The sequence below is a fragment of the Pan troglodytes genome, chromosome 6 (assembly GCF_028858775.2).
Source record: "Pan troglodytes isolate AG18354 chromosome 6, NHGRI_mPanTro3-v2.0_pri, whole genome shotgun sequence".
Taxonomy (NCBI): domain Eukaryota; kingdom Metazoa; phylum Chordata; class Mammalia; order Primates; family Hominidae; genus Pan; species Pan troglodytes.
The window spans coordinates 171808773-171835736 of record NC_072404.2 but is presented as its reverse complement, the minus strand read 5'-3'; the positions used below and the strand labels follow the sequence as shown (position 1 = coordinate 171835736).

The window sequence follows — 26964 nt, the reverse complement described above, 5'->3', positions numbered from 1 at the left end:
GAAGATTCAGATTGTCTCTGCTTGAATCTGCTCAGATTTATTCTACAGGTATGGAGCCCAAGTCTTTTCTTCTGTCCTTTGCTCTGTAGCAAACAGGGCAAAGCTTTGTAGTTGTGTCAGTCTCTCCTGACCTTAAGGTTCTGTTGAAGGAAGATTTTTTTCCAAGGCAGCGTTCAGAAACTCCTTCTCAAGGTTGCAAGATGATTCCTATAAGTTTGCGAGCCACTGCTGAATACATCCGTATGTCAGGATTCTTAGTGTTTACCTCTCCTGGGTCTTATTTGGCTTGCGTGAAGCATATTATACTGATGGTTTTGGTTACTTTTACTGTTTAGCTTGCCTTCCATTGCATTTTCATTAATATTCTAATTTTTACAATTTTATAGAACTCCAGTTAACCCCAAATCATATTGGGTTTTGTTTGTTTGTTTGTTTTTGTTTTTGTGTTTTTTGAGACAGAGTCTTGCTCTGTCATCCAGGCTGGAGTGCAGTGGTGCAATCTTGGCTCACTGTAGCCTCTGCCTCCCGGGCTCAAGTGATTCTCCTGCCTCAGCCTCCCAAGTAGCTGGGATTACAGGTGTATGCCACCGTGCCTGGCCCCAAATCATGTTTTGTATCATTCCAAAGTACCTGTCAACATTTGTACTTGGATTATTGTTTTACTGTAATTAGTGTGTACTTATATTTTATGTCCTTCTTACTTTAACAGTTCATCTTGTGTACATATATTTTTCTGGTGCCAGGAAAAATTGTCCAAGACTTGGAACTGGGCAAAAGAGATGCAGATGTCTGTTAGTGGAGTCCTGGATGGGCAAAAGAGATGGAGGTGTCTGTTAATGGAGTCCTGGGCATTGTGTGGTAGATCCTGGGGATTATCAGGTCCTGGAGGGGTATGTGCCTTTGACTGACTTTCCACTGCTTAGGCCCTTTTACATCTGTGTAGAGTTAGAGTTACCTTGGAGGAAGTAGAGAGCAATGCAAATGAATTTTATCTAATAGAGACACAATTGACTTCCCCCGTATAAAAGATAACCCTAACATTTCATTTTATTTTCCCATAGGATATTATGCAGTTTCACAAATTGATTTTAGGATTTTTGATTGTCTGCGCTCCTCAAGTTCTCCTTTGACCTGGCTTTAAGAGAATTAAAACCATGTGGCTCTGCTACTGAAGGACATAAGGGACAGACAGAAGCAGGGTGCTGAGAAGGGAGCTGCAGTCAGCAGGCAGTGTAGCATTTGCTTTGGGCTGAAGTAGTGAACGTGGGTACTGGTGATGTGAGAGTTCATGTTAATGCTCATAAAGGTCCACCAACATACAAGACAGCCCCCAGAATTAGTCCTGCCTGCCTCCGTCCACTCTCTAGATCTATTCACTAAATTCAGTATCATCAGAGGCAGGAGATGATAGGGAGAACAAGCAGGACAAGAGTTCTTAAATACGGAGATGAACAGAGAATTCAAAGACGAACAAATATTTGAGAAAAGCCAACACCATGAGAGGCCCCAAACTCGGTGTATTACTCAAAGAGTTAGTAGACAAAAAATATTTCAAGGAGACTTTTAATATATTATCTAGGGGATTTTCTTTAATAGAAAAACTTAAGGATATCTAGTCCTCAGTATTGCCAGAAATGCATGCTGCTGAGTCATTCTACACCATTCAGAGCTGGTTACCACTTTTAGAAGCAAGCTAGTATTATAGTGTGATGCTGTAAAAAAAAAAAAAAACAGAGAAAAACCCAAAATAACAAAAAATAAACAAAATACAACAAGAAGAGTGATAATTACGAAGGTATTATCTGACAAAAAAGACTTTCATTTCTGAAGCAAATTCTACACATACACTTTGATGATGAAGTTGATGAGCTGACATGGCCTGATCTCTTACACCATTGAAGGAGCTGTCTTCTTTCTTTCCTGTTATGGGTAAGAGCAGTGTCTAGAAGGGATAGGAATGTTTTCATGCACACCTGCACATGAGTCCTAATGAAACTGCATAGCGGCAAATAAAACTAGAAAGTCAAGCTCAGCTGAATTTAAAAATAGATTATTCAAATAAAAAAGTTTAACAAGGATGCTGGGTACAAGGATTAATATATTTTAAAAAATCAATAAATACCAGCAACAAACTGAAAATCAATTATAATAGCAAGACAGCCTAAGGTATGTTGAAATAAATCTAACGAATGATATTTAAAGCCTTTATGGAAACAATAATGGAAACAAAAAATCTTATTGAAAGATGTTGGTTGGACACAGTGGCTCATGCCTATAATCCCAGCACTTTGGGAGGCTGAGGTGGGAGAATCGCAGGAGGCCAGGAGTTCGAGACTAGCCTGGGCAACATAGCGAGGCCCCGTCTCTACAAAATACAAAATAAAAAAAATTAACTGAGCCTGGTTGGTGCATGCCTGTAGTCCCAGCTTCTCGGGAGGCTAAGGTGGGAGGATTGCTTGAGCCTAGAAGTTCGAAGCTACAGTGAGCCATGATTGTACCACTGCACTTCACTTTTGGTGATAAAGGAAGACCCTGTCTCAAAAAAAGAAAGATGTTAAAGAAAACCTAAATAAATTGATAGATATTCTGTGTTCATAATTTTTAGAGTTTTTGCAATTCTAATAAAAATTCTGCAAAGTTTTCTTATAGAATGTGACAAGCAGGTAGTAAAAATTTAATGGAAGTGCAGAAAGCCAAGAATAGCCGGAGCAATTTTGAAGAACTAGGTGATGGAACTTCCTCTATCAAATATTACAAAATAGGCAAAGAAACTGAATAGACATCCAAAGTCTATCCAAAGAAGATACACAAATGGCCAATAAGCACATAAAAAGATGATCAACATCACTAATCACTAGGGAAATGCAGATCAAAACTACAATGAGGCTAGGCCCAGTGGCTCATTCCTGTAATCCCTCCATTTTGGGAAGCTGAGGCAGGAGGATCACTTGAGGCCAAGAGTTTGAGACCAGCCCGGCCAATATGGCAAAACCCTGTCTCTAGTAAAAATACAAAAATTAGCTGGGCATGGTGGTGTGTGCCTGTAATCCCAGCTACTTGGGTAGCTGAGGCGGGAGAATCGCTTGAACCTGGGAGGTGTAGGTTGCAAGGAGCCGAGATTGTACCACTGCACTCCAGCCTGGATGACAAAGTGAGACCCTGTTTCAAAAAGAAACAAAACAAACAAACAAAACTGCAGTGAGATACCACTTCATACCTCCTAGTAGGATGACTACTAGCCAAACCCAGAAAACAGCAAGCATTGGTAAGGATGTGGAGGAATTGGAAATATTGTGCATTGTTGGTGGAAAGGTAAAACGGAAGAGCTGGTGTGGAAAACAATATGACGATTTGTTAAAAAATTAAAAATGGAATTACCATCTGATCCAGCAATTCCACTTCTGGATATACATCCAAAAGAATTGAAGGCAGGAACTCCAACACATACGTGTACACCCATGTTCATAGCAGCATTATTCACAATACCTAAAGGGTGGAAGCAATCCAACTGTGTATGATGAATAATGAGTAAACCACACGTGGTATATCCATACAATGAAGTATTATTCAGCCCTAAAGAAGGAAATTATGACACATGCTACAACGTGGATGAACCTTGCTAAGTTAAACAGTCCAGTCACAAAAGGACAAATTCTATATGATTCTCCTTAAATGAGATACCTATAGCACTGTCAAAGTTGTAGAAACAGAAAGTAGCATAGTGGTTGCCAGGGATTGTGTATTGTGGGGGAAGTTATTGTTTAATGGGTACAGAGTTTCAGTTGGTGAATATGAAAAGAATTCTGGAGATGGGTGGTGGTGATGGTACCATAACAGTGTGAATGTAGTAATGCCACTGAACTGTACACTTAAAAATGGTTACGATGGTGAACTTTATGTTATGCATATTTCACCACAATTTTAAAAAACGCAAATGGATGATAAACATGGCAGTGTTTTGTGGTTACCTGTGGGTAGGTTGGTGCAGAAGGTTGACTTGGTTGGGAGGATGGTCATGGTAATGTTTGTTCTAGTTGGGTAGTATATCCATGGGTATTTAATAGACATGTAAAGCTAAATAGTAAACTTTTATTTTAAAATAGAAAGGGAAAAAGGTGATTTTTATCACTTGATGATCAGCTCACATTAGCCAAACAGAGGCTGATACATAAAACCAAATGCCAACTTGCTGATTTTCAATGGAAAAATATATAAATATATTAATAAAATACTAATATGTATGTATGCATCTGCACTCATACCTGCCCACCCAAAGTAGCTATTATTTATTGAGAGATGCAGGAAATGTGGAAACCTGGGAGAGAAGGGCCCAAAGGAGCTAACGGGGGACTAGTCTGGAGTGAGAGCAGGCAGCCGGAAGCTTTCATGTACATCTTTCCTATTTTGTTCACTGTCATAAAGGATCTTCTGTGGTGTTTTGGAATTTCTAGTGCTTTTTGTGTAAAGTATTATTTGCCACATAAGCAATATGATGTTATTACCTAAATTGTCACGTGGCATTGCTTTTTATTATATTTTAAACCTTAATATCTTTTATGTTTTACTGTAATAATAAAATAAGTAATAATGCTAATGATCTTTCTTTTGTTGTATCTTTGTTGGAGTTTGTGCCTAAGTGTTTCATGAAATGAAAGTGGATATTGGCTAAGATGGTCTTCTGCATTACAGGTTTCTTACAAGACTGAGCATTTGACCTTAGTATGAGCTTGCTTTTATGGAACTGAAAATTAACGTTCCAGTAAAAGAAGCTTTTAGGTCCTTTACTAAAATCATAGGTTTGTCTTGTTTGTTTTAAGCATTCTCCCCAACTTCCTCATTTCCATGTGGTGTTGTCTTTTGTGACTTATTTCTGTCACTGGGGAGATGGGGGTGAAGGGTGGAGGTGAAGGGTAGGGGTGGAAAGCACAGGGCCCTGAGGGCTGACAGACCTGAATTGAAAGTGAATTCTGGCATGCAGGCAAATTATTTCACTTTTGAGTGTGAACTTTGTTATGTGTAATCAAATTTACCTTTTAATATATTGCAAAGATTCAGTAAGCACGTATAAAGCAACTAGTAGGAGCTCTGCAAGTGTTAGTTCTCATTTCTTCTTTTCTGTGAATTTTGAACTGAAGAATTATTAAAACAAAAATAGAAGAAAAGAGCCTTACTAGTGAACCAGTGAATTATTTGATGTGATTTGGTGTACTAAGAAATTTTTTTTTCCCAAATTCAGAATTATGTGTAAAAATTTTGATATCTAGTTACCATAGTCTTTTTATAATTCAGTTCTTTCATTTACATATTGAAAACGTGTATTAATTCATTTGTAATCTGGATGATTTTTATTTGTCTAATATCATGGGGAATTTCTGCCTACAAATCTTAATGCAATGGAGATGTTAATTCAATGAACTGGCAATGTTGGTGTTTTTATTTTAGCTTACCCCAAGCACTTTCTTTTTGTCCAGCTTTAACAGCTTGAGCATCTTATAGTTTTAATTTTTTCATCTTGTATAGACCACATTAAGTATATTTGTGTATAAAATAGACTGCATAGCATATTAATATTAAAAAACATTTCACTGTTTTACTATAGAGCTTAACAAAGCTTTTCACAAAGCCGTTTTCTTTGACGTGAGACCAAAGCTTTTTCGTGTATGCTCTTAATGATTACGTGGGAGCAAAGGGAGAAATGTTTGACACTCTCTAGAGATGCTTGTTTGTAGTTTTTTCATGGCTGAAAATAAAATAATTAATACCTGCTTTTATTTTCTCTTCTTTATTAGTACTTCTACCGATCTTCCCCTGATGACTGTGTATATGTTTGGTGCAATCTTGATGCCATGCTGAGCAAACCTTATTTTAATGTTACTGAGAGACCCTTTTTGTTAAGTGAAAACAATAGCTTGATATTTATTTTAAATGTTCTGTGAATGTAGAAGTTTTCCCAGGCTTCCTAATGGGTAGAGACATAGTGTATGAAGTGGTTTTTACATCCCTTACAGGAGGGCAAGATGTCCAGGCAAAACCTTGTTTAAATGTTCATCACCATAGAAACACGACAGCTTCTCCATAGAGCTTTTGTAAGTACATTGTAATTTTCACTTCATTGATGTGAATTAAATGTATAATTGACCAGCACAAAAATTCCAAGAAGCAATTATATCATAACCATTTGAGTGTAGTAGACTATCCATTTAGTTCCCATTTAAATCTAAAAGAAATCTGTGTGTCTACAAGTGTTTAGTCTTTACTAATCTATTTCATCGAATTTAACCTTTTATAATATTGAGGTTGTTGTAATTTCAAAAAATGCTGGTATGAAATAACGTGATTAATTCTATAGCTTACTCAAAACAACTCATGTTTCATTGGCAGAAAAGTACTTAATTTCAGTGGTGTTTCTAATATACTGACTGCTTATTATACTGCAATTTTAATCAGAAGGAAGGAGTTTCGCTAAAGTAATTTCAACTTAACGGGTTTTTTTGTGGGGGATGGCAGGATAAGTGTTCATACTGGGAAATAAAAATATTGTGAAGTTCATGAAATCCTGGTGATATATGACATAATCTAAGCATTCAAAACTAGGTGAAGGAAGTACAGTTATTGATTAATAAATAGAAGTTCTTATAGTCCTGTGATCTTGTATTCAGGAGACTTTTTTCACTAGAGGAACAATGAAGACCTTCTTCCTTGTTTACAGTGTTTTGCCACTTTGTTGTTTGAAGCGCATTTTAATAAGTTATTCTGACATCTGGTACATCTTTTAGCTCAGTATATGCAAGAATGGAGTTGATAGGAAGCTTCCCCTTGGGGCTTTCTAGCTCCTGATTCTGACCCTTAATGGAAAAATGAGCTGTCGGCATATTTTTTGCTTATATGCTGTGCTGCTGGTGATTAATGGTAGTGATAAAAGTGCTCACAATGCTTTTCATTACTTTGTAGTCAGAATGGCATCCAAAAGTCTAACAATCTCACACATGGCATGCCATAAAGGCTGTGTTCTTGAAGCTTGGTAATATTTTTATGATCTCAAGAAAGATAGTGATAACAGCTTATAGATTTTGAGTACTTGTATATTTACTAATGGAAGCTGAATTAACAAATGAAATTTCTGACTATTTATAGTCCCATCATCTCTCTTCTCTCTAGCTCAAAGTTTTTGAAGGTAAAAAATTTGCCACATTGCATTTAATGAACATATTTATCTTTTTAAAAGGTTTATCTAAAGCTCACGCGTGTGGTATTTAATTGATTTTAAGTTGGAAAGGTTTTGTCTCATTTAATCACAGAAAGAAAATAAAATTAACAAAAGGGAAAACTTAACTATCCTAGCCTCCCAGTGGATTAAGTCAGAATAACAGCTCTTTCTTACTATATCAGTTATCTTAATATTTCATAGGACAAGCATAATCATATTAAATAATTTTGATGGCTTGTACTGTGGCAGCCTTTTCTATTAGTATTGTTGATTTACTCTTGTAATGTAGATCGATAACTAGAAATGAACAGATTTCTTTTTGTGAGTTATTTACTGACTTTCAAAAGAAATATTGACTAATTTGAAATAACTTTTTGAACAATTTATATGATTGACTACAGAGAGTTCTTTTGGCTAAATGTTTCTGAATTGACTGCTTAAACATGTGAGTATGTATTTCAGACAGTTCTTGTTATTATTTGTGTACCTATAATAGAAAAATCATCATCTTGGATGGGTATGGTGGCAGTAAGAAAAGAAGGGATGAATTTGAGTTGTAATTACACAGTAGAATCAGAAGCACTTGGTGTTTGACTGGACTGAGGCTCAGGGTGTATGGTGGGGGTAGGGTATGGGGTTCAGCAGGAAAGGTAGGTGACAAGGGTGTTTCCAAAGTATCTGGCATAAACAACAAAGTGGGTGATGATGTCATGTTTTCAGGTATGTGATATTGAAGGAGGAGCAGAGATAGAGAATAAAATGATGAGTTTGGTCTTAGAATTAAGTTTAAGGTACTGGTGAGATGTCTAATGAAAGACGGCAGTTGGTGTATATGGTTCTTGGCCACAGCAGTAAGATTTGGACTAAAGATATAAACTTCAGAGTTGTTGGCTATTGGAAGAGGCAAGATCACTTAGGTAAAAACTGAGCAGTATATCTGTGAACCGTCTTCATCAGAATCAACTGAGTTACCACTTTGCGGTTGATGCTCAGGAATTGGCAGGCCCCTTGGTAATTATGATGCAGGTTGACATTTGAGAAGCACTGATATGACATGTGAGAAGATGAACATCTGAGATTGGGCCACAGGAGAAAAGGGATTCAAGGTATTTTCTTTTATAGAACGAAAGAATTAGAAATGGAAACAGTAGCTAAGGTGTAGAGGAGGGAAGGTGAGGGACTCACAGACCCCACTCAGCTGTGTCCTACTGAGGTAGAGGAAAGTCAATTGTAGTTGGAAGGAAGTAGAGGATGAGATTATAGATAAAAAAGAAAGGAAAACATTTTAAAAAATGTTGTGAAAGGCCAGGCCTGGTGACTGATGCCTGTAATCCCAGCACTTTGGGAGGCCGAGGTGGGCAGATCATGAGGTCAGGAGATCGAGACCATCCTGGTTAACACCGTGAAACCCCATCTCTACTAAAAATACAGAGATAATATTAGCTGGGCGTGGTGGCTGGCGCCTGTAGTCCCAACTACTCAGGAGGCTGAGGCGGGAGAGTGGCGTGAACCCAGGAGGCGGAGCTTGCGGTGAGCCGAGATCGTGCCACTACGCTCCAGCCTGGGCGACAGGCGAGATTCCATCTCAAAACCAAAAAAAAAAAAAAAAAGTTGTGAAAATTGCTAAAGTCAGCCAGAGATCAGTATAAAGATTGCCAAGTAGCATTGAAGGCCCACTTTGGAATGTCGTAGTAAAACTTTCTCATGATTGTATAATACAAACTTTTTTTGACAGGGCTGGGAATCAAGGAGTAGGCGCCAGGGGATTGTTGAAGCTGGCCTGGTGGAAGCCAAAGGTTCAGGGAGCTCCAGAATATTGTTGATACTGGCTCATCATCAAAATTCACTAGTGAACCATGGGGTTGAGGCCAGGGAAGAGAAGACTGGTTGGAAGGATTAGGAGGGAACAAGGGAGTGAAGGTTCTGAGGATGTGGAGGCAGAGCTAGGCTAGGGCACTGAAGGGACAAGAAAAGATAGGAAATTGTGGACTAAGAGGGCAGTTTCAAAGTTGGAGTTCTTAGAGGTGAGCCTGAGAGATGGTGGAATAGGATCAATGCATGTGTGGGTGGCTACTGTAGAATGGGAATGAATCTCACTGGAATTGAGGTGATGAGCTAGGATGTTACTTATGAGGGCAGGGGATGTGATAAGAAGTACTTGTGAACCAGGTGCTCATATCATGGAGAAAGATGGGACTGCTTCTTATAGGTTTGTAGATGGTCGGGAACAAAGTTGGGAAGAGAGTGATAGGATGGCATTAGAAGGTGGCATAAATTTAATTTAGAAACACAAATGATATGTGAACTCCCAAGCCTTGGAAATTTCAGAGACAAAGGTAATAATTTGAGTCATTATAGCGAACCATTACATTGTGTTTAGTAAGAACCGGATATTGTCCTAAGCATATATATATAAAAAATATATGTAATTTACATATATAAAAATGTATAAAATATGTATAATTTACATATATAATATATATAACTCATATATATATAATACTCATTCGATCTTTATAACAACCCTATAAGGTAGGGGTGCTATTCATATCCTCATTTCACATGGGAGGAAACTGAGGCACAGCAAAGCTTAGTAATTCGCCCAAGGTTATACAGTAGTGGAAACAGGATTTGGACCCAAGCAATTTACTTCTGGCATTGGGGCTCTTAACCAGCCTAGTATGTCTCATAAACTGAAATCAGATATATTTTTTAAAAGCTTTTTTGGGTTCCAGTCTCTTGGAAGTTACTTCTTAAGAAAAAATTAAAAATTAAAAAGAACATTAGTTTGTACTCTTACTACATAAGTCATACACACCCACTCTAAAAAATTCAGAAAAAAACAGAAAAGCATAAAGTATAATGGAAGAATTATTCCCTATAATTGTAATTCTAGAGATAAGACTGTTAATTATACGTGTTCACATATTTTTTCTAAATGTATTTTTAAAAATAGGTCATACTGTTTATGCAGTGAGGTTATATTATGAACATTCCCCATGATTTAAGATATAATGTCTTACGCTATGGAAGTAGAATAATTCATTCATCTGTTTTTTTACAATTAGAGGTGGAGGTTGTTTAGTTTGTAAATGTATGTGTGCATGTGTGATCTTTTAAAATATTTGGTAAAATTATTTAGGAAGATCTTCATTTTTTATTTTTATTTTTGAGACATAGTCTCACTTTGTCGCCCAGGCTGGATTGCAGTGGCTTGACCTCGGCTCACTGCAACCTCCTTCTCCCAGGTTCAAGTGATTCTCCTGCCTCGGCCTCCTGAGTAGCTGGGATTACAGGCGTGTGCCACCACACCCAGCTAATTTTTGAATTTTCAGTAGAGATGGGGTTTCTCCATGTTGGCCAGGCTGGTCTTGAACTACTGACATCAAGAGATCTGCCCACCCGGGCTTCCCAGAGTGCTGGGAATACAGGCGTGAGCCACCGTGCTTGTCTTCGTCACCCAGGTTATAAGCATAGTACCTGATAGATAGGTAGATCCTTCCACTTGTCCCACCATCCACCTTCAAGTAGGCCCCAGTGTCTGTTGTTCCCTTCTTTTTGTCCATGTATACTCAGTGTTTAGCTCCCACTTACAGGGGAGAACATGCAGTGTTTGGATTTCTATCCCTGCATTAGTTCGCTTAGGACAATGGCCTCCAGCTCCATCCATGTTGCTGCAAAAGACATGATCTCATTCCTTTTTTTTGAGATGGAGTCTCACTCTTGTCACCCAGGCTGGAATGCAGTGGCACAATCTTGGCTCACTGCAACCTTCACCTCCCAGGTTCAAGTGATTCTCCTGCCTCAGCCTCCTGAGTAGCTGGGACTACAGGTGCCCGCCACCATGCCCGGCTAATTTGTGTATTTTTAGTAGAGATGAGGTTTCACCATGTTGGCCAGGCTGGTCTCGAACTCCTGACCTCAGATGATCTGCCCACCTCAGCCTCCCAAAGTGCTGGGATTACAGGTGTGAGCTGTCTCACCCGGCTGATCTCATTTGTTTTTATTGCTGCATAGTATTCCATGGTGTATATGTACCACATTTTCTTTATTCAGTCTGCCCTTGATGAGCATTTAGGTTATTCCATGCCTTTGCTATTGTGAATAGTGCTGCAGTGAACATATGAGTGCATATATCTTTATGTTAGAATCATTTATATTCCTTTGAGTATATACCCAATAATGGGATTGCTGGATTAAATGGTAGTTCTGTTTTAAGTTCTTTGAGAAGTCGCCACACTGCTTTCCACATGGCTGAACTAATTCATATTCCCACCAGCAGTACATGAGGATTCCCTTTTCTCTGCAACCTCACCAGCATCTGTTGTTTTTTTGACTTTTTAATAATAGCCATTCTGACTGGTATGAAGTGGTGTGTCATTGTGGTTTTTATTTGCATTTCTGTAATGATTAGTGTTGTTGCATTTTTTTCATGTGCTTCTTGGCCACATGTATTTCTTTTTTTGAAAAGTGTCTCTTCCTGTTCTTTGCCCACTTTTTAGTGTGGTTGTTTTTTTGCTTATTAATGTGTTTAAGTTCCTTATAGATTCTGGACATTAGACCTGTGTCAGATGCATAGTTTGCAAATATTTTCTCCCATTCTTTAGCTTGTTGCTTACTCTGTTGGTTTGTTTGTTTGTTTGCTTGTTTCTTGCTGTGCAGAAGCTATTTAGTTTAATTAGGTCCCATTTGTCAATTTTTGTTTCTGTTTTAGTTACTTTTGGTGTCTTCATCATGAAATCTTTGCCAGGGCCTCTGTTTAGAATGGTATTTCCTAGGTTTTTTTTCCAGGGTTTTTAACGGTTTTAGGTTTTACATTTAAGTCTTTAATCCATCTTGAATCGATTTTTGTATATGGTGTAAGGAAGGGATCCAGTTTCAGTCTTCTGCATATGGCTAGCTAGTTATCCCAGCACCATTTATTGAAGAGGGAATCCTTTCCCCTTTGCTTGTTTTTGTCGACTTTGTTGACGTTCAGATGGTTGTAGGTGTGTGGCTTTATTTCTGGGCCCTCTATTGATCTATGTGTTCCATTGATCTATGTGTCTGTTTTTATGCCAGTACCATGCTCTTTTGGTTACTGTAGCCTTGTAGTATAGTTTGAAGTTGGGTAGTGTGACACCTCCAGCTTTGTTCTTCTTGCTTAGGATTGCTTTGACTATATGGGCTCTTTTGGTTCCATATGAATTTTAGAGTAGTTTTTTTTAATTCTGTGAAGAATGTCATTGGTAGTTTGATAGGAATAGCATTGAATCTGTAAATTGCTTTGGGCAGTATGGCCATTTTAGCAATGATTCTTCCTATCCATGAACATGGAATGTTTTTGCATTTGTTTGTGTCATCTCTGATTTCCTTGAGCAGTGTTTTTTAATTCTTGTTGTAGAGACCTTTCACCTCCCTGACTAGCTGTATTTCTAGGTTTTTATTTTATTTTATTTTATTTTGTTTTATTTTTTTTGTGGCCATTCTTGGATGTTATTGGTCTATAGAAGTGCTACTGATTTTTGTACATGGATTTTATATCCTGAAACTTTGCTGGCATTGCTTATTAGATCCAGCAGCTTTTGGGCAGACACTATGGGATTTTCTAGATTTAAAATTATATCATCTGCAAACAGAGATAATTTGACTTCCTCTCTTCCTATATGAATGCCTCTCCTCTCCCCTCCCTTCCCCTCCCCTCCCCTCCTCTCCTCTCTTCTCTTTTCGTTTTTTGTCGTCCAGGCCGAAGTGCAGTGACACAATCTCGGCTTGCTGCAACCTCTGCCTCCCGGGTTCAAGCTGTTCTCCTGCCTCAGTCTCCCTAGTAGTTAGGACTACAGGTGCCTGCCACCACGCCCAGCTAATTTTTTTATTTTTAGTAGATGCAGGATTTCACTGTGTTGGTCAGGCTGGTCTCAAATGCCTGACCTCAGGTGATCCACCCAGCTCGGCCTCCCAAAGTGTTGGGATTACAGGTGTGAGCCACCACACCCAGCCTTTTATTTCTTTCTCTTGCCAGATTGCTCTGGCGAGGACTTCCCAGTAATATGCTGAATAGGAGTGCTGAGAATGGGCATCCTTGTCTTGTTACGGTTCTCAAGGGGCTATGCTTCCAGCTTTTGCCTGTTACATATGATGTTGGCTGTGGGTTTGTCAAAGATGGCTCTTATTATTTTCACATATGTTCCTTCAAAGCCTAGTTTGTTGAGAGTTTTTAACATGAAGGGATGTTGAATTTTATAGAAAGCTTTTTCTGCATCCGTTGAGATGATCATGTGGTTTTCCTTTTGAGATGGAGTCTCGCTCTGTCACCCAGGCTGGAGTGCAGTGGTGTGATCTTGGCTCACTGCAACCTCTGCCTCCCAGCTTCAAGTGATTCTCCTGCCTCAGCCTTCTGAGTAGCTGGGATTACAGGCTTGTGCTACCATGCCTGGCTAATTTTTGTATTTTTAGTAGAGACGGGGTTTCACCATGTTGGTCAGGCTGGTCTTGAACCCCTGACCTCGTGATCCACCTGCCTCAGCCTCCCAAAGTGCTGGGATTACAGACATGAACCACCACGCCTGGCTGATCATGTGGTTTTTGTTTTTAGTTTTGTTTATTTGATGAATCACATTTATTGATTTGAGTGTGTTGAACCAACCTTCCATCCCAGGGATAAAGCCTACTTGATCATGGTGGATTAGCTTTCTGATGTGCTGCTGGATTTGGTTTGCTAGTATTTTGTTGAGGATTTTGCATCTATGTTTATCAAGAATATTGGTGTGAAGTTTTCTTTTTCTTTTTGTGTCTTAGCCAGGTTTTGGTATCAGAATGATGCTGGCCTCATAGAATGAGTTAGGGAGGTGTCCTTTATTTTTAAATTTTTGGAATAGTTTCAGTAGGAATGGTACCAGCTGTTCTTTAAATATTTGATAGGATTCGGTCATGAATTTATCTGATCCTGAGCGTTTTCTAGTCAGTTGGCTTTTTATTACAGACTCAGTTTCAGAACTCATTATTCATCTGTTCAGGGTTTGAATTTCTTCCTGGTTCAGTCTTGGGAGGTTGTATGTTTCCCGGAATGTTTGTATGTTTATCCATTTCTGGTAACTTTTCTAGTTTGTATGCATGAAAGTGTTCATAATAGTCCCTGATGGTTTTTTGTATTTCTGTGGGGTCAGTGGTAATGCTGTCTTTGTCATTTCTGATTGTGATTATTTGGATCTTCTTTTTATCTTTATTAGTCTAGCTAGCATTCTATCTACCGTATTTTTTCTTTCAAAGAATCAACTCCTGGTTTCATTGATCTTTCATATGGTTTTTCGTGTCTCTATTTCATTCAGAACAGCTCTGATTTTGGTTATTTCTTGTCTTCTGGTAGCTTTGGGGTTGGTTTGCTCTTGTTTTTCTAGTTCCTCAAGTCGTTTGTTTTCCCATTTATTGACAGTTATACTTGGTATTCTTTTTAAAATCTTATGTCTTGATTACATTTTTTTCTTATTTCTAATGTGTTTTTGCTACTTTATTTTCTTGATTTTTCTAGCCAGACATTTATCAGAATTCTTTTGAATTCTGAATTCTTCGATTTATTTTTTCCTACTTTTTTGCTCTTTTTTGTTATACTTATTTTAATTTCCTGTTGTATTTTGTTTTATTTATTTGTTTCCGAGACAGGATTTCACTCTGTTGCCCAGGTTAGAGTGCACTAGCGCGATCATAGCTCACTGTAACCTCAAACTCCTGGGCTCAAGTGATCTTCCCACTTCAGCCTCCCAAGTAGCTGGGACTACAGGTGTGTGCTGCCATGCCCATCTCATTTTAAAATTTTTGTTAGAGATAAGGTCTTGCTATGTTGCCCAGGCTGGTCTTGAACTTCTGGGCTCAAATGATCCTCCTGCCTCCCCCTTTAAAAGTACTAGGATTACAAGCATGAGCCATCGTGCCTGGCCTATTTCTTCCTGTATTGTGGTTTGCTAGGATTTATTTTGTTGTTCCTTTTACAAATTCTTGAGTTGAGTGCTTCACTTTTATTTTTATTTTTTCTTTCATAATAAAACTCATTTATTTGAGCATCTGAATACAGATTTTCTACACTTTATGTTTTTATAAAGTATTCTTGTTTTGTTACTTTTTAGTTGGCCTATGATTGCATTAGTGTATTTTAATTTAAGCTTTGTTGTTAATTTTTTGCATTCAGATATTTTGACTTATTCTCTGTTGTTAATGCAGTAGTTCTGATGCGGTTTAGAACTTGATATATTTTGTTGGGCAGGGTGGTGCGCACTTGTAATCCCAGCTACTCAGGGGGCTGAGATGGGAGGATCACTTGAGCCTAGGAGTTAGAGACCAGCCTGGGAAACATAGTGAGATCTCATCTTAAAAAAAAAGATAGACATACTTTTTGTAGTTTAATTTCAAATTCATTTTTGTAAATTTTCCTTTAGTGATTGAAATAGAGGTATATTCCCTATAAGGGATTACTTTAGGTTTATTAAATCAACCTTGTTATTATTTTTCAGATTCTGTGTATCATTGTTAATATTTTTTCATTCTTGGGCAGTCGCAGACTGATAGAGTGGTGTGTCAGGAGAGGCGGTCTGCATGGGCCCTAAGCATTCCTGCGTTTTCTTTCTGGGTGTGCCAAGACTGTGAGGTCTTGACTGCTCTTTACCTGGGCCATTTGTTAGGGTTGTGTTTCTTCTGAGCAAACTTGAGGGATGAAGTGATGGCTCCCTCTGGGCCACAGAGCAGCCTGGCTTATTACCACGTGCTATGAAAACAGTGGATTCCCCACGCTCACTGTTCTTTAGCTGCTGCACAGATCTGTCGCATATGCAACATCCATCCATAAGACTTGGGAGCAGGGGAAATGACATGCTGGCACTCATGCCTCTTGCTGTACCGGAGTAATAAAATCCTTTGCTTCTGATCCAGGAGTCTTGTGTCTCCTGCCAGCATCCATGTAACAGCGACAGGCTAACTTATTAATTTGTAAGGATAGAACCAGACCCCAGACCTGACAGTTTTGGCAATGAGATTGGATGGTGCAGAGGAAGAACAAGGACCTTGTATTCCAGGTTTAGTGATATGAAAAGACCTTCAGATCTGGTGGTGGATTTGCTCAACTCAGTGGTGAGAGGGAGGCGGAGGAGGAAGGGCCCCTGGTAATTACATTACTCCTACCTGTAATGAGTCTGAATGGTGCTTTGGCTGTCGTTCATTCCTCTCCTGTTGTAAGACGAAGGAATGTTGGTATGACACCAGGGCAGTAAGCCCCCAGCTCCAGTCAGAAGGCATTATGGGTGTAGCTGCTGAGTCAAGGAGTCTCAGTCCTGAAATGAGTGGTGCCTCAGCTTCCTGAAGCACTGGGATTACAGGTGTGAGCTACTGAGCCTGGCATCAGGTGACTTTTTGAGTAGGGTGTTTGGGCTTATTCCATCTGTGGTGTAGCTTGCACTGCTGACTCTATATTAAATTGGTATTCGTGTTTTACATGATCATACTATGCAAGCTTGGCCTCAGGGACTGTGCCTTCCCTTTGGCCCAATATAAACAGTATAGGGCCCCAGGAGGAGAAGCTAATATCTCAGCTTTTGTGAGAGACTTAATAGCTCACAAATACTCCAGGAGGCCATTTCCTAAAATAGCAGGTGCCTCTCCTGCCTGCCACTGCCTCCGAGTGGACTCCTGAGAAAGGACAGCTGTGAATCTGCTGCTCAGCTCTTGTTGAAATAGATTGCCCAACCTGTGGGGCCATGTGACTCTCTAGTCTGTCATCCCTCTTCTGGGGTGGAACAATTTAGATTCCATGTCCAGTAAAATGGAAGAGGCTTAACAGGCCTCCTAGCCAAATAAAAATGGTCTCTCCCAGAGCTCAACCTGCCTGGCGCTACCTGGTATCAAGGTTTCATGTGAAAAAGTGGCAGATACCTCCTGGGGGAAACCCTATTTCCTAATCCACTGCTGAAGCCAAACCACCCAGTTAGGCCCTCAATCCCCTGAGCCCTCCTAATGTCGAGGCTGGGCTCTCTGACCTTTGGCTGCATCAGAAGCTGATGGTATTCACTGAGTAGTGGCAGCCCATCACAATGGAGGCATACTTAGGAATTTTTTATTTTTAAAATTCTAAATGAATTTCTTATCAAATTTGCATAAACATGCTAGATATAATGAATAAAGGTTTTCTGTTGTATTTATTTATTTACTTTTTTGTTTTTTTTGAGACTGAGTCACTCTGTTGCCCAGGCTGGAGTATAGTGGTGCAGTCTTGGCTCACTGCAACGCAACCTCCGCCTCCCAGGTTCAAGCGATTCTCCTGCCTCAGCCTCCCAAGTAGCTGGGATTACAGCTAATCTTTGTGTTTTTAGTAGAGACGGGCTTTCACCATGCTGGTCTTGAACTCCTGACCTCAAGGGATCCATCTGCCTTGGCCTCCTAAAGTGCTGGGATTACAGGTGTGAGCCACTGTGTCCAGCCTGGTTTTCTATTTATTTAAATATTGTATAAAGAATAATAACAATGAAGCTCTATGTACTCACCAGTTAATCTAAAGAAATAGAACATAATAATATAGTGGATAGTAAATTTATTCAATATGAAATGTCCTACTTTATCCCATTTAATGTTTTTTGTTTTGCATTCTTCTGTATTTAAACCAGACTCCTGTACATTTTTAAAAAATTAAACAATAATTTTTAATCATTTTCACTTTTTTTAGTATCACTTTCGTTTTGATAGGTCTTAGACAGTTAATTGTGTTTTTTGACCTAATTTGCATATATAGTTATAGTAGATATATTTGGTTTTTATCATTTCCTGTTTTCGTATTTTATATATTTTGTTATGTTTATATTTTGCTAAACTTGGTTTTCTGTTTTTTACTATATTAACTATTACATTTTTGTTCTGTTTTCTAGTATCTTAGTAATATTACTTTTGATACTAGTTACTATTACTGTTACTAGTTTTATTATTTTGATACTAGTAAGATTAGTGGTAACCTTAAGTTTTTAGTAGCATTATTTAACTTTAATTTCTCTGCTGTCAGTAAAAAGTGAAATATTATCATTTTAAATGACCCCTATTTAAAATGAAAGTTTTTCTTTAACTCTTTTTTTCTCATCTGAATGTCACTTCTTAATGTATAAGATAATAAAAAATTATTAAATGACTTCTCTTTCAAAAATATTTTTTGGCATTGCATTTTAGTTTATAACTATATATATCGTTATTTATATTTCTCTTTATTTAGAAAAAATTTGTCATTGTTCACCAACAATTCCGTGCAGTCACTTCACAGTCCTTTGTGAAGGACCAGGTAGGATGGTGACGTGGGCTCCTGTACTCAGCAGAGCCATGAGTTTGAGTCCGTCTGCTTCCTAAAGTTCCCCTGCATGCTCAGCGGGGTCTGTACGGCTTTTACACCCCTGAAGGACAGGGAGACCCCCACTTTACCCCATCATCTTTTTTCCTAAGCATCTGAGGTCAGAGTTGGGGGAGGACAGTTGAATGAGCATGGCAAAAGCGACTGGCCCACACCGTTAAGCAAGGCGCCTTTCATTTTGAGTGGCTAGTGGCTACTCATGGCTCAACCAAATTTGTAATGACATCAGTTTAGGCATACGTCTACAGCCTCATTCCTGACACTGTTTATTCAGCTTTGGGACTCCTTGAAATAGCAGCTGTACCCACAGGACCTTTTACCTGGTGTTGCATGGCTCACAGTTAACACCATCATGATGACATTCCTTCATGCTTCCGCTCAGAGGAGAGGGAGTGACAACCTAGCCAGCAGTGGGCTCAGCCTCACTACTTACCTCAGCCTGCAGACTGTCACCAGCAGCTAGGACTGCTTGGGGTCCCTGCTCCTCCTGCTTGCCCACTACTTGGGTGAGCACACTCACTGCTATTAATAGATCCCAGGAGTCTTCTCATATCCCTTAAGCCAATCTGCATGGGCCCCTTCTCTTTCTTTTTCAGAAAGCCATCTATTAGTCCCCTATCCTTGTCGCCAAAAACCGTCAAGAACTGTAAAAAGTCTGAGATTTTATTCTGCTTGCAAACTAACAAGTTAGTCTCCGAGTTTCATGGATGCTAGTTGTAAACCTGAGATGTCTGGGTCAGAGACAAAGGACTTGGTTATGCACAGCACATAACCGAGTGCACAAGCTTCCTTTTGGTGCCAGTTCCCCTTGAACCCAAGCCCCACAGTGGGCCTGTATCACAGCTAGGGAACCCACCATATTTATATCGGGCTGCAAGCAACCCTGTCTAACCTTTGCTTGGAGGTGAACATTGTGCTACCAGACAGTAAACAAACCTGTCCTTTGCTTCAGAGATACACTATCTCTAAATCCCAAGGCCATCTGCTGTACGACCTTAAGAAGACAGTTCCAAATAAGGTCTGTCCCTGCCTCTGCTTGTGAGATGCACAGAAATGTGAGAGAGCCGTGGAGCATTGTCTCCCAGCCCACAGGCACATACCTGAAGAAAACAAGTTTAATTACTAAGAAATAGTTCTTACCAGAATATCAGAGGAAGTCTAAGTTTTATGGTGATTGATTTCCCAACACGGATTATCATCCTAAAAATTATTGTTACAGTGTTATAATTATTTAACATTACAATTACAACTTCTTTTGGACTGTGGGTTTTAAATGGTTCCAAGGAGCTGGCACTGTGTAGTTCATATATTGTAACACTTCAGACACTATTAACACTGTTTAGCTCATGTATATTACAGGTATAATGCATGTGTTATTTGTTTTGGGAGCCCTGCTCTTCAGTTCATATATTTCTTAGGGGCTGGTTGGAGGCAGGGAAAGACAGGATTGAGAGAGTGTAACACAAACGCTAGAACAAATCTGCATAAATGTGCAAGATATAATTTTATCTCCTTCTGTCTGTTTATTGATAGACTTTCCATAAAATATTTAATGTGTAATAGAAAGGATTTTAGAAAGAGAGAAAAGGAGGGGAGGAGGAAGAAAGGAAGAGAGGAGTCATTGTTAAAGGTGGTAGATTATGTTTTGGTATCTGTATTAGTCTGTTTTCTGTCTCACACTGCTATGAAGAAATACCTGAGACTGGGTAATTTATAAAGAAAAGAGGTTTAATTCACTCTCAGTTCCGCATGGTTGGGGGTGCCTCAGGAAACTTACAATCATGGCAGAAGGCACCTCTTCACAGGGTGGCAGGAGAGAGAATGAGTGCCAGTGGGGGACATGCCAGACGCTTATAAAACCATCAGATCTCATGAGAACTCACTCAGTATCATGAGAACAGCATGGGGGAACCACCCCTATGATTCAATTACCTCCCACTGGGTCCTTCCCACGACACATGGGGATTATGGGAATTACAATTCGAGATGAGATTTGGGTGGGGACACAGGCAAACCATATCAGCATCTTAAATAGTTTGAAAGTTGTGAAGTGCAAGTTCAAAGGACTCTTCAGTAAAGTAGTAGTGTGTTTTGTGACTATTCACATTTCATCTCCTGTGATTAATAGCTACTTACTATGAGATCTCATGTGTTAAAATACAAGCCTAATTCATTCTGGTTCACTGGCCTCCCGTGCTGTGAGCACTTAAGGTGAGCTGACTCTCAGATTTGAGGAAGTGTTTTAAACTTGCCAAATGCAGCCTTGCGGTAAGTCTGCGATATTGTTGAAGGACTAGTAAGAAAAAGTCACTTCGCCTCAGAGGTTATCATTTAGGGCTAGGTATACTTCTCCATGCTTTTAGGATGTTTTCTTTCCTTTCTATTGAATTTGAAGAACTGGGGTGCCGTGATTTTAATGCATCCTATTCCTGCAATTCAGAAACTAGAAAGTAATACTTAGGACAAAATTGAAATAAGTGTATGTTTTGGAATTTTATAACTCATATTTTTATGTTAAATGTGGAATGAGATAACATAATTTATTGAGAAATATGGATGTATTTATAATTTTGTTGGTTGTGTTAGATAATTGTAGGTTAGTGCATTGCAGTACAAAATATCAATATGATGCTTTAACTTACAGGTGCAGGTTCAATCATTGGGTGATTTTTTGGGGAGTAAAAGCGGTTTCTTTTTTTTGTCTTATCCTGCAGTTTTTAAGTTTTAAAAGTCTGGCCTTTAGTTTGGTCCTGAAGTCAGAATTTGTTTTACATTTAAAACAAAGTTGTGCATAATGATTATATTATTATATTCTTGTCTCATGGATTAATGAAAATTCTATATAATGTGAAGAAAAGCATCATATAGAACTGGTAAAAGCAGTGTCTCTATAGTTTATAATGCTGGATTACAATGGACAGTTCTTCAGCGGCACAGTAGAGGGCTCCGGAGGCTGTGAGGAGCACCAGAGTCCATGCTAGAGAGAGCCGGCGCTCTCCAGCAGCTCGGAGCATTGCGGCGCACCAAGTTCAGTGCTCACTGAACTGTTTGGCTCTGTGCCATAATTAGCCTTCTATTCCCTCGATTAGAATCACGGATAGAAATTCATTAATCTGCTTTGTTAGTGGAAAGTGTTAGGAAAGTAATTGTTAAAAATGGCTCTGCAGATGTTTTTTATGAAGAATTTTTTTTGTGTTTTATCCAAGCTTAATAATATTTTCCATAATTTTGAAAAGTCAGTCTAAACATTGTAAACCATAAGTACCTAGTGTTTTTTTCCTGTTAATAAATATAAATTTCCTCTCCTTCCAAGGGATTATTTTATGCTTTCATATAGGCAGAAACCTTATTGTTCATGAAATGAAGTAAAATACTAAAATTATATTTCTACTCTATTTTTCAGGGAATCCGAGCCCGCATTTTAGAGACTTTGGTCATGCTTCTTCTTCTTGCGTTACTCATTCTTGGGATAGTGTGGGTAGCTTCAGCACTCATTGATAATGATGCCGCAAGCATGGAATCTTTATATGGTATGGATTTCCTTGTTTTAACCAGTTTCCTTACTGGAAACTATAGTTTGGGATATAATTACACACTCAATTTTAAAAACATTTAAATCTTTGTGTAGTTAACAAAGATGTTTGATGTTAATTTACAGAATTAAGAAATCTTTAGATATCTTTATCTAAAAATGAAGTTTTATTTATTTTATATGTGAAGAACAAGTAAGCAGCTTTTCAGATTTTTTTTGTTGTTGTTGTTAATTGGTTTCTGTTCTTCAAATTCCGTGGAGACATTTTTTCTCCCTCCAAACAGGTTTTGCTAAAGGGTTACTGCTTGGTTTTCTATTTTAGATCTCTTTATTGTACAATTTAGAAATTATATGGCTTAATAAACTAAAATAGGCAATTACAATGTTTACATGAGGTATAGTCAGCCTCTATCTTATCGTAAGATAGACTATCTTAATGTGCAGTATTTTGGATTTATTAAAATATATTTACTTTTTTTAATAGATCTCTGGGAGTTCTATCTACCCTATTTATATTCCTGTATATCATTGATGGGATGTTTGTTACTTCTCTGTAAGTATTTTTCAGACTTGATATTAAGAGAAAAGTAGAGTTGTCCTTATTCTGGAAAATTCAGGGAAGTTTTCTGATGAGATTTCTTAACTATTTGGAGATTTTTTTGAGTTCGCCTTAACTATTTTTATTCAAAATAAATTTTGATAAATGGAAACTTTGAAATAATAAGATGCTTTTATTGTTCTCTAAGGAAAGCTTCTTTTACCGGGTTGTAGAGTGAGACAGACGGACAGACACACACACACACACACACACACACTCACACTCACACACTTTCACACACATATACAGTCATACTTACATACACTGACACACAAACCATATGCACACTCATACACACATGCTATAGCCTCACCCCCATACCTGTCATAATGCTAGATTCTACTTTTAAATGGAAATGGTAGAATTATGTATGATAAGTTTGTGGTTTTTTAAAAGTTTGTTTTGTTTTACTTGAAGCATCACAGCCTATCTCAGGGATAAGTAGATAAACGTAGTTTAAAGGACTTAAGACTATGGTTGTCACCTTTAGATATTCTTGTTTGTTTCTCAGTCCTATTAATACTTGAAATTTAACCTGTTCTTTGCTAATTTTTCTTTATTTTAAGCAAAAGTATTTATTATTATTCAACTGCTAGAATCTTGAATAGTATTCTAAGCCTTTTTTTGTTGTCACATATCTTTCATAACTAATTACACCTATCCTGCTCACATGGCCCCTCTAGCTTCTTTACTGATGATGGTGAAGAGTCCTCTGACAAAACACTGACAATCTCAGTTGGAGAGAAGAATGTTCTTAAAATGATAATCCTTGAATTTCCCTTATTTTTATGGTCTAGTTGTTTATCTCTTTCTCCAAGCTCTATAATGTCGCTTTCTGTCTTTTGGTGATCTTATTTCTGCAGTGTGTACACCAGTTGGCCTTTCTCGTATGTTCACAGTGATGGGTCAGTTGCTAGTGAAGCCAACAGTAAGTATTTAATTATAAATCATTTTGTTTATTAAATAAATGTGTTTACATTTGATCGTCTTTGATATTGTGAGCTAGCATTTAGAAATAGAAGAAGAAGATGTTTTGTATGTTTATCACTCAAATTGTTGTTTTATTAAGTTCTTTTTTTTTGTTTTTGTTTCTGTTTTTTTTTTTTTTTTGAGACAGAGTCTTGCTCTGTCGCCCAGGCTGGAGTGCAGTGGTGCGATCTCGGCTCACTGCAGGCTCCGCCCCTTGGGTTCACACCTTTCTCCTGCCTCAGCCTCCCGAGTAGCTGGGACTACAGGCGCCTGCCACCTTGCCTGGCTAATTTTTTTGTATTTTTAGTAGAGATGGGGTTTCACTGTGTTAGCCAGGGTGGTCTCGATCTCCTGACCTCGTTATCCGCCCACCTCGGCCTCCCAAAGTGCTGGGATTACAGGCGTGAGCCACCGCACTCGCATATTAAGTTTTTTGTTTAATAGAACTTTGGTTAAATTTCCAATCTTTGGAAACCAAATTTGGTTTTGCTTTTAAAATACTAACTATAGGTGCATAGGTAAAAATTCCTCTAGCAAATTTTAGGACAAAATTTACAAATATTTGCAGGTATTTTAGGTGTCCATTGCCTAATATCAAAAAGTACCTCTATTATGTTTCAAAATTTACATGTATGCTTTAATTTACAAAATGGTTATATTTCTGAAAATTTGTCTGCATATTGTGTCTCGATTAATTGAAGCATACTTTACCTTTCATCTTAGAAACACTATATATTAGTTTTTAAATGATTTTCAGTTGATTGTAATTCTAATGATTTGTCGCTTTCTTTGGTCTCTATTTTGTCAGATATTTAATTATATAAAAACGATTTCTTAGCTGCCCCTAGGAAATTTGTCACTTATTTTCATGGATCCTCACTGCCTATGAACTCAAGAGTAAACTACTTACATGTTACAAAGCCTTTCACAGCCTGGTCCACACTCAGTTTTCCTCTAGCTGTCCCTGTGTTTACTGTCACTCTAGCTCATGAGCGAACTTGCTGTGCTCTGAATAGGCTCTATGCATTCTGTCTCCAGGACTGTCTCTTTCCCTTCAAGGTCTCTTACCTGCTCCAGCTACCTAGCAGCCTCCTATGGCCTAGCTCAAATATCAGCTCCACTGTCTACATAGCTTTGAACGTTGCCTTGCTTCTTCAAGGACAAAGAATTAAAGTCCTTTCTTTGCATTTCTCATATTCCCTTTTGTTTCTGTCTCACTAGTAATACTTATTAAATCGTTATAGTTATGTGTTTGTCCTCCTTGTCATGATTCATTTAGGGAAAATACTGAGGAAGTGTTATAGGAGCTATACTTTTAGTAAATGCTTGCTTAATTTTGAAAATCATAATATTTTTATATTTTAAAGATGAAGTTTAATTTTTTATTTTTAAAAAAATGCGTAAATACATTTTACAAAAAGTATGTAAATGTTGTATACACACTTGTGTACCACACACATGCTGTCAAGTCTTGAAATTCCTTTCCCTTGTAAAGAGATTTTGGGACACTGAATTCATTTAGTTTCTTCCTACATTTGTTGTTGTTGTTTGTTTGTTTGTTTGGTCTTCTTTCTCCTTTTCTGCTTCCTGACCCCTAACTATAGGCAAATGTTTAAAGTTCCATCATTGGTCTAAAGTTCTATTAATGCTCTACTCCTAAACCCATCTCTGCATTTCCACATCACTTTTACATGCCTAATTCTAATGAGGAAAAGACAATGGAAACAAATTCCAGTACATTTTAAGTGCTATAATTGAATACCCCATGGAGCTGAAAACTCAATGTATATAAAACGAAACTACTTACTTAGCTCCCTTCCCCAAGCTAATTTTTCTCCTTAACTTGTCTCTTATTAATGTTAAATATAGTGAACCCCAAGTTTTTCCTCAAAGAATCAGTATGTCAGTATGTTCAGCTCTCTTCTTCTTCGATTCTCCATTTTAAAGTTTAACTTCCTGGTTCTCTTCGCCCCCTTGCCTCTAGTTTCAGTAAACAACTTTCCCACCAGTCCTAATCAGTATTTCACATCTGTTTGCTGGTCACCTGCTCCATCCTGACTCACCTCGGGTCACCTTCTTTGACCTGAGTCACCCCTGGTCACCTGCTCTGACCTAAGTCATCTTTAGTTACCTGTTCCTAACTGTCCTTCCTGCTAGACTAGTCACCCTGCCACTCTGGCTCATATGCCTGCTCCCTTTAAAATAGCCAGTCAGAATTAGCTTAGACTGTGTGGTCCAACCATAGTCAATAGGGGAACGACACACTAGTAGGGCCCTGTGTCAGAAATAAGAACTCCTTCCCCTCCCCTGTGCAGGTGTGCTCTCCCCATTACTCCATTTGCCAGTCGCACCCTTCTATAGAAGTAAAAATTGCCTTGCTGAGAAAATTAAATTTATGTTCGAATGCTATTTCTTTGCAGCACCAGGGAACGAGCATTTTGCATTTCTAACATTAACAGTATCCTCAAAGTCTTGTCTTTGTTTCTTTTCTTGTTGGTAACATTCAATAATAAAGATTATTTATTGAGTAATTGAGTGTATTGTATATGCTAGCAATAAACACTATATTTTACACACATAATTTCATTTTATCCTGATGACAAACCTATAAGTTAGATAGTAGTATTCTTATTTTATGGCTAAACTAATGTCATTTCAGGAAGATTAAGTAGCTTGTACAAGATCAGAGATCTATGAGGGGGCAGAGTGTGAACCCAAGAGGCTGGTTTCATACCAGAAGCTGGTCTGCCATTCTATTTTGCTGTAAGCTCCAGAGCTGTAAAACCGATTTGTTTGCTGAGTGGACTTTACCCCTCCACTTCTGTGTTCTGCTTACAGTTTCCTCTAATTGAAATGCCTTTCTTTTGGTAATTTAAGCTGTCAGATAAGATGCTACTACGCTACTACCATCAAAAACACTGGTCGAAACTTTTGTCTCCCCATCTGGGAATAATTTTTCTTCCTTTGAACTTTTGTAATGTTTTATTTAAGCCACCGTTATGACTTTAACAAATCTTCTAATTATTTTTTAAATTCATCTGCTGTCTTGTGCTACACTAGAATATCAGCTGTTTGAGGTCAAGGACTATGTCTTACCCATATTTAAGCCCCCATTAGCCCATAGTAGTTGAGTATAGGGTTTGAAGGCACGTAACATTTCTTTGGTAACTCTGTTTCTTGGAATATAAAATGGAGATGAGAACAGTCTGTTTTTCGTAGGATTGTTGTAGAAATCAAGGAGGATGGTGCTCATAAGAACTTAACACAAATATATGTGTGTTATTTACATTGTCACTGCATTAGTCTATTAT

The 26964-nt window shown here is 38.2% G+C and overlaps 1 protein-coding gene across 28 annotated transcripts in view; it reads left to right on the top strand.

The window, feature by feature from the left end:
• LMBR1 (limb development membrane protein 1) overlaps nucleotides 1–26964 on the top strand; it is a 209937-nt gene that overhangs the window by 106737 nt on the left and 76236 nt on the right. For 26 of the 28 annotated variants that reach the window (XM_009444432.5, XM_001148120.8, XM_063815864.1 and 23 more), the window contains 3 exons: nucleotides 21958–22084; nucleotides 22571–22639; nucleotides 23548–23612. In XM_009444432.5, the coding sequence (XP_009442707.2) occupies nucleotides 21958–22084; nucleotides 22571–22639; nucleotides 23548–23612 (261 nt within the window). Of the gene's footprint in view, nucleotides 1–6008; nucleotides 6087–21957; nucleotides 22085–22570; nucleotides 22640–23547; nucleotides 23613–26964 lie in introns of all 28 variants that reach the window. The other 2 variants (XM_054655418.2, XM_054655417.2) reach the window with 1 other exon arrangement.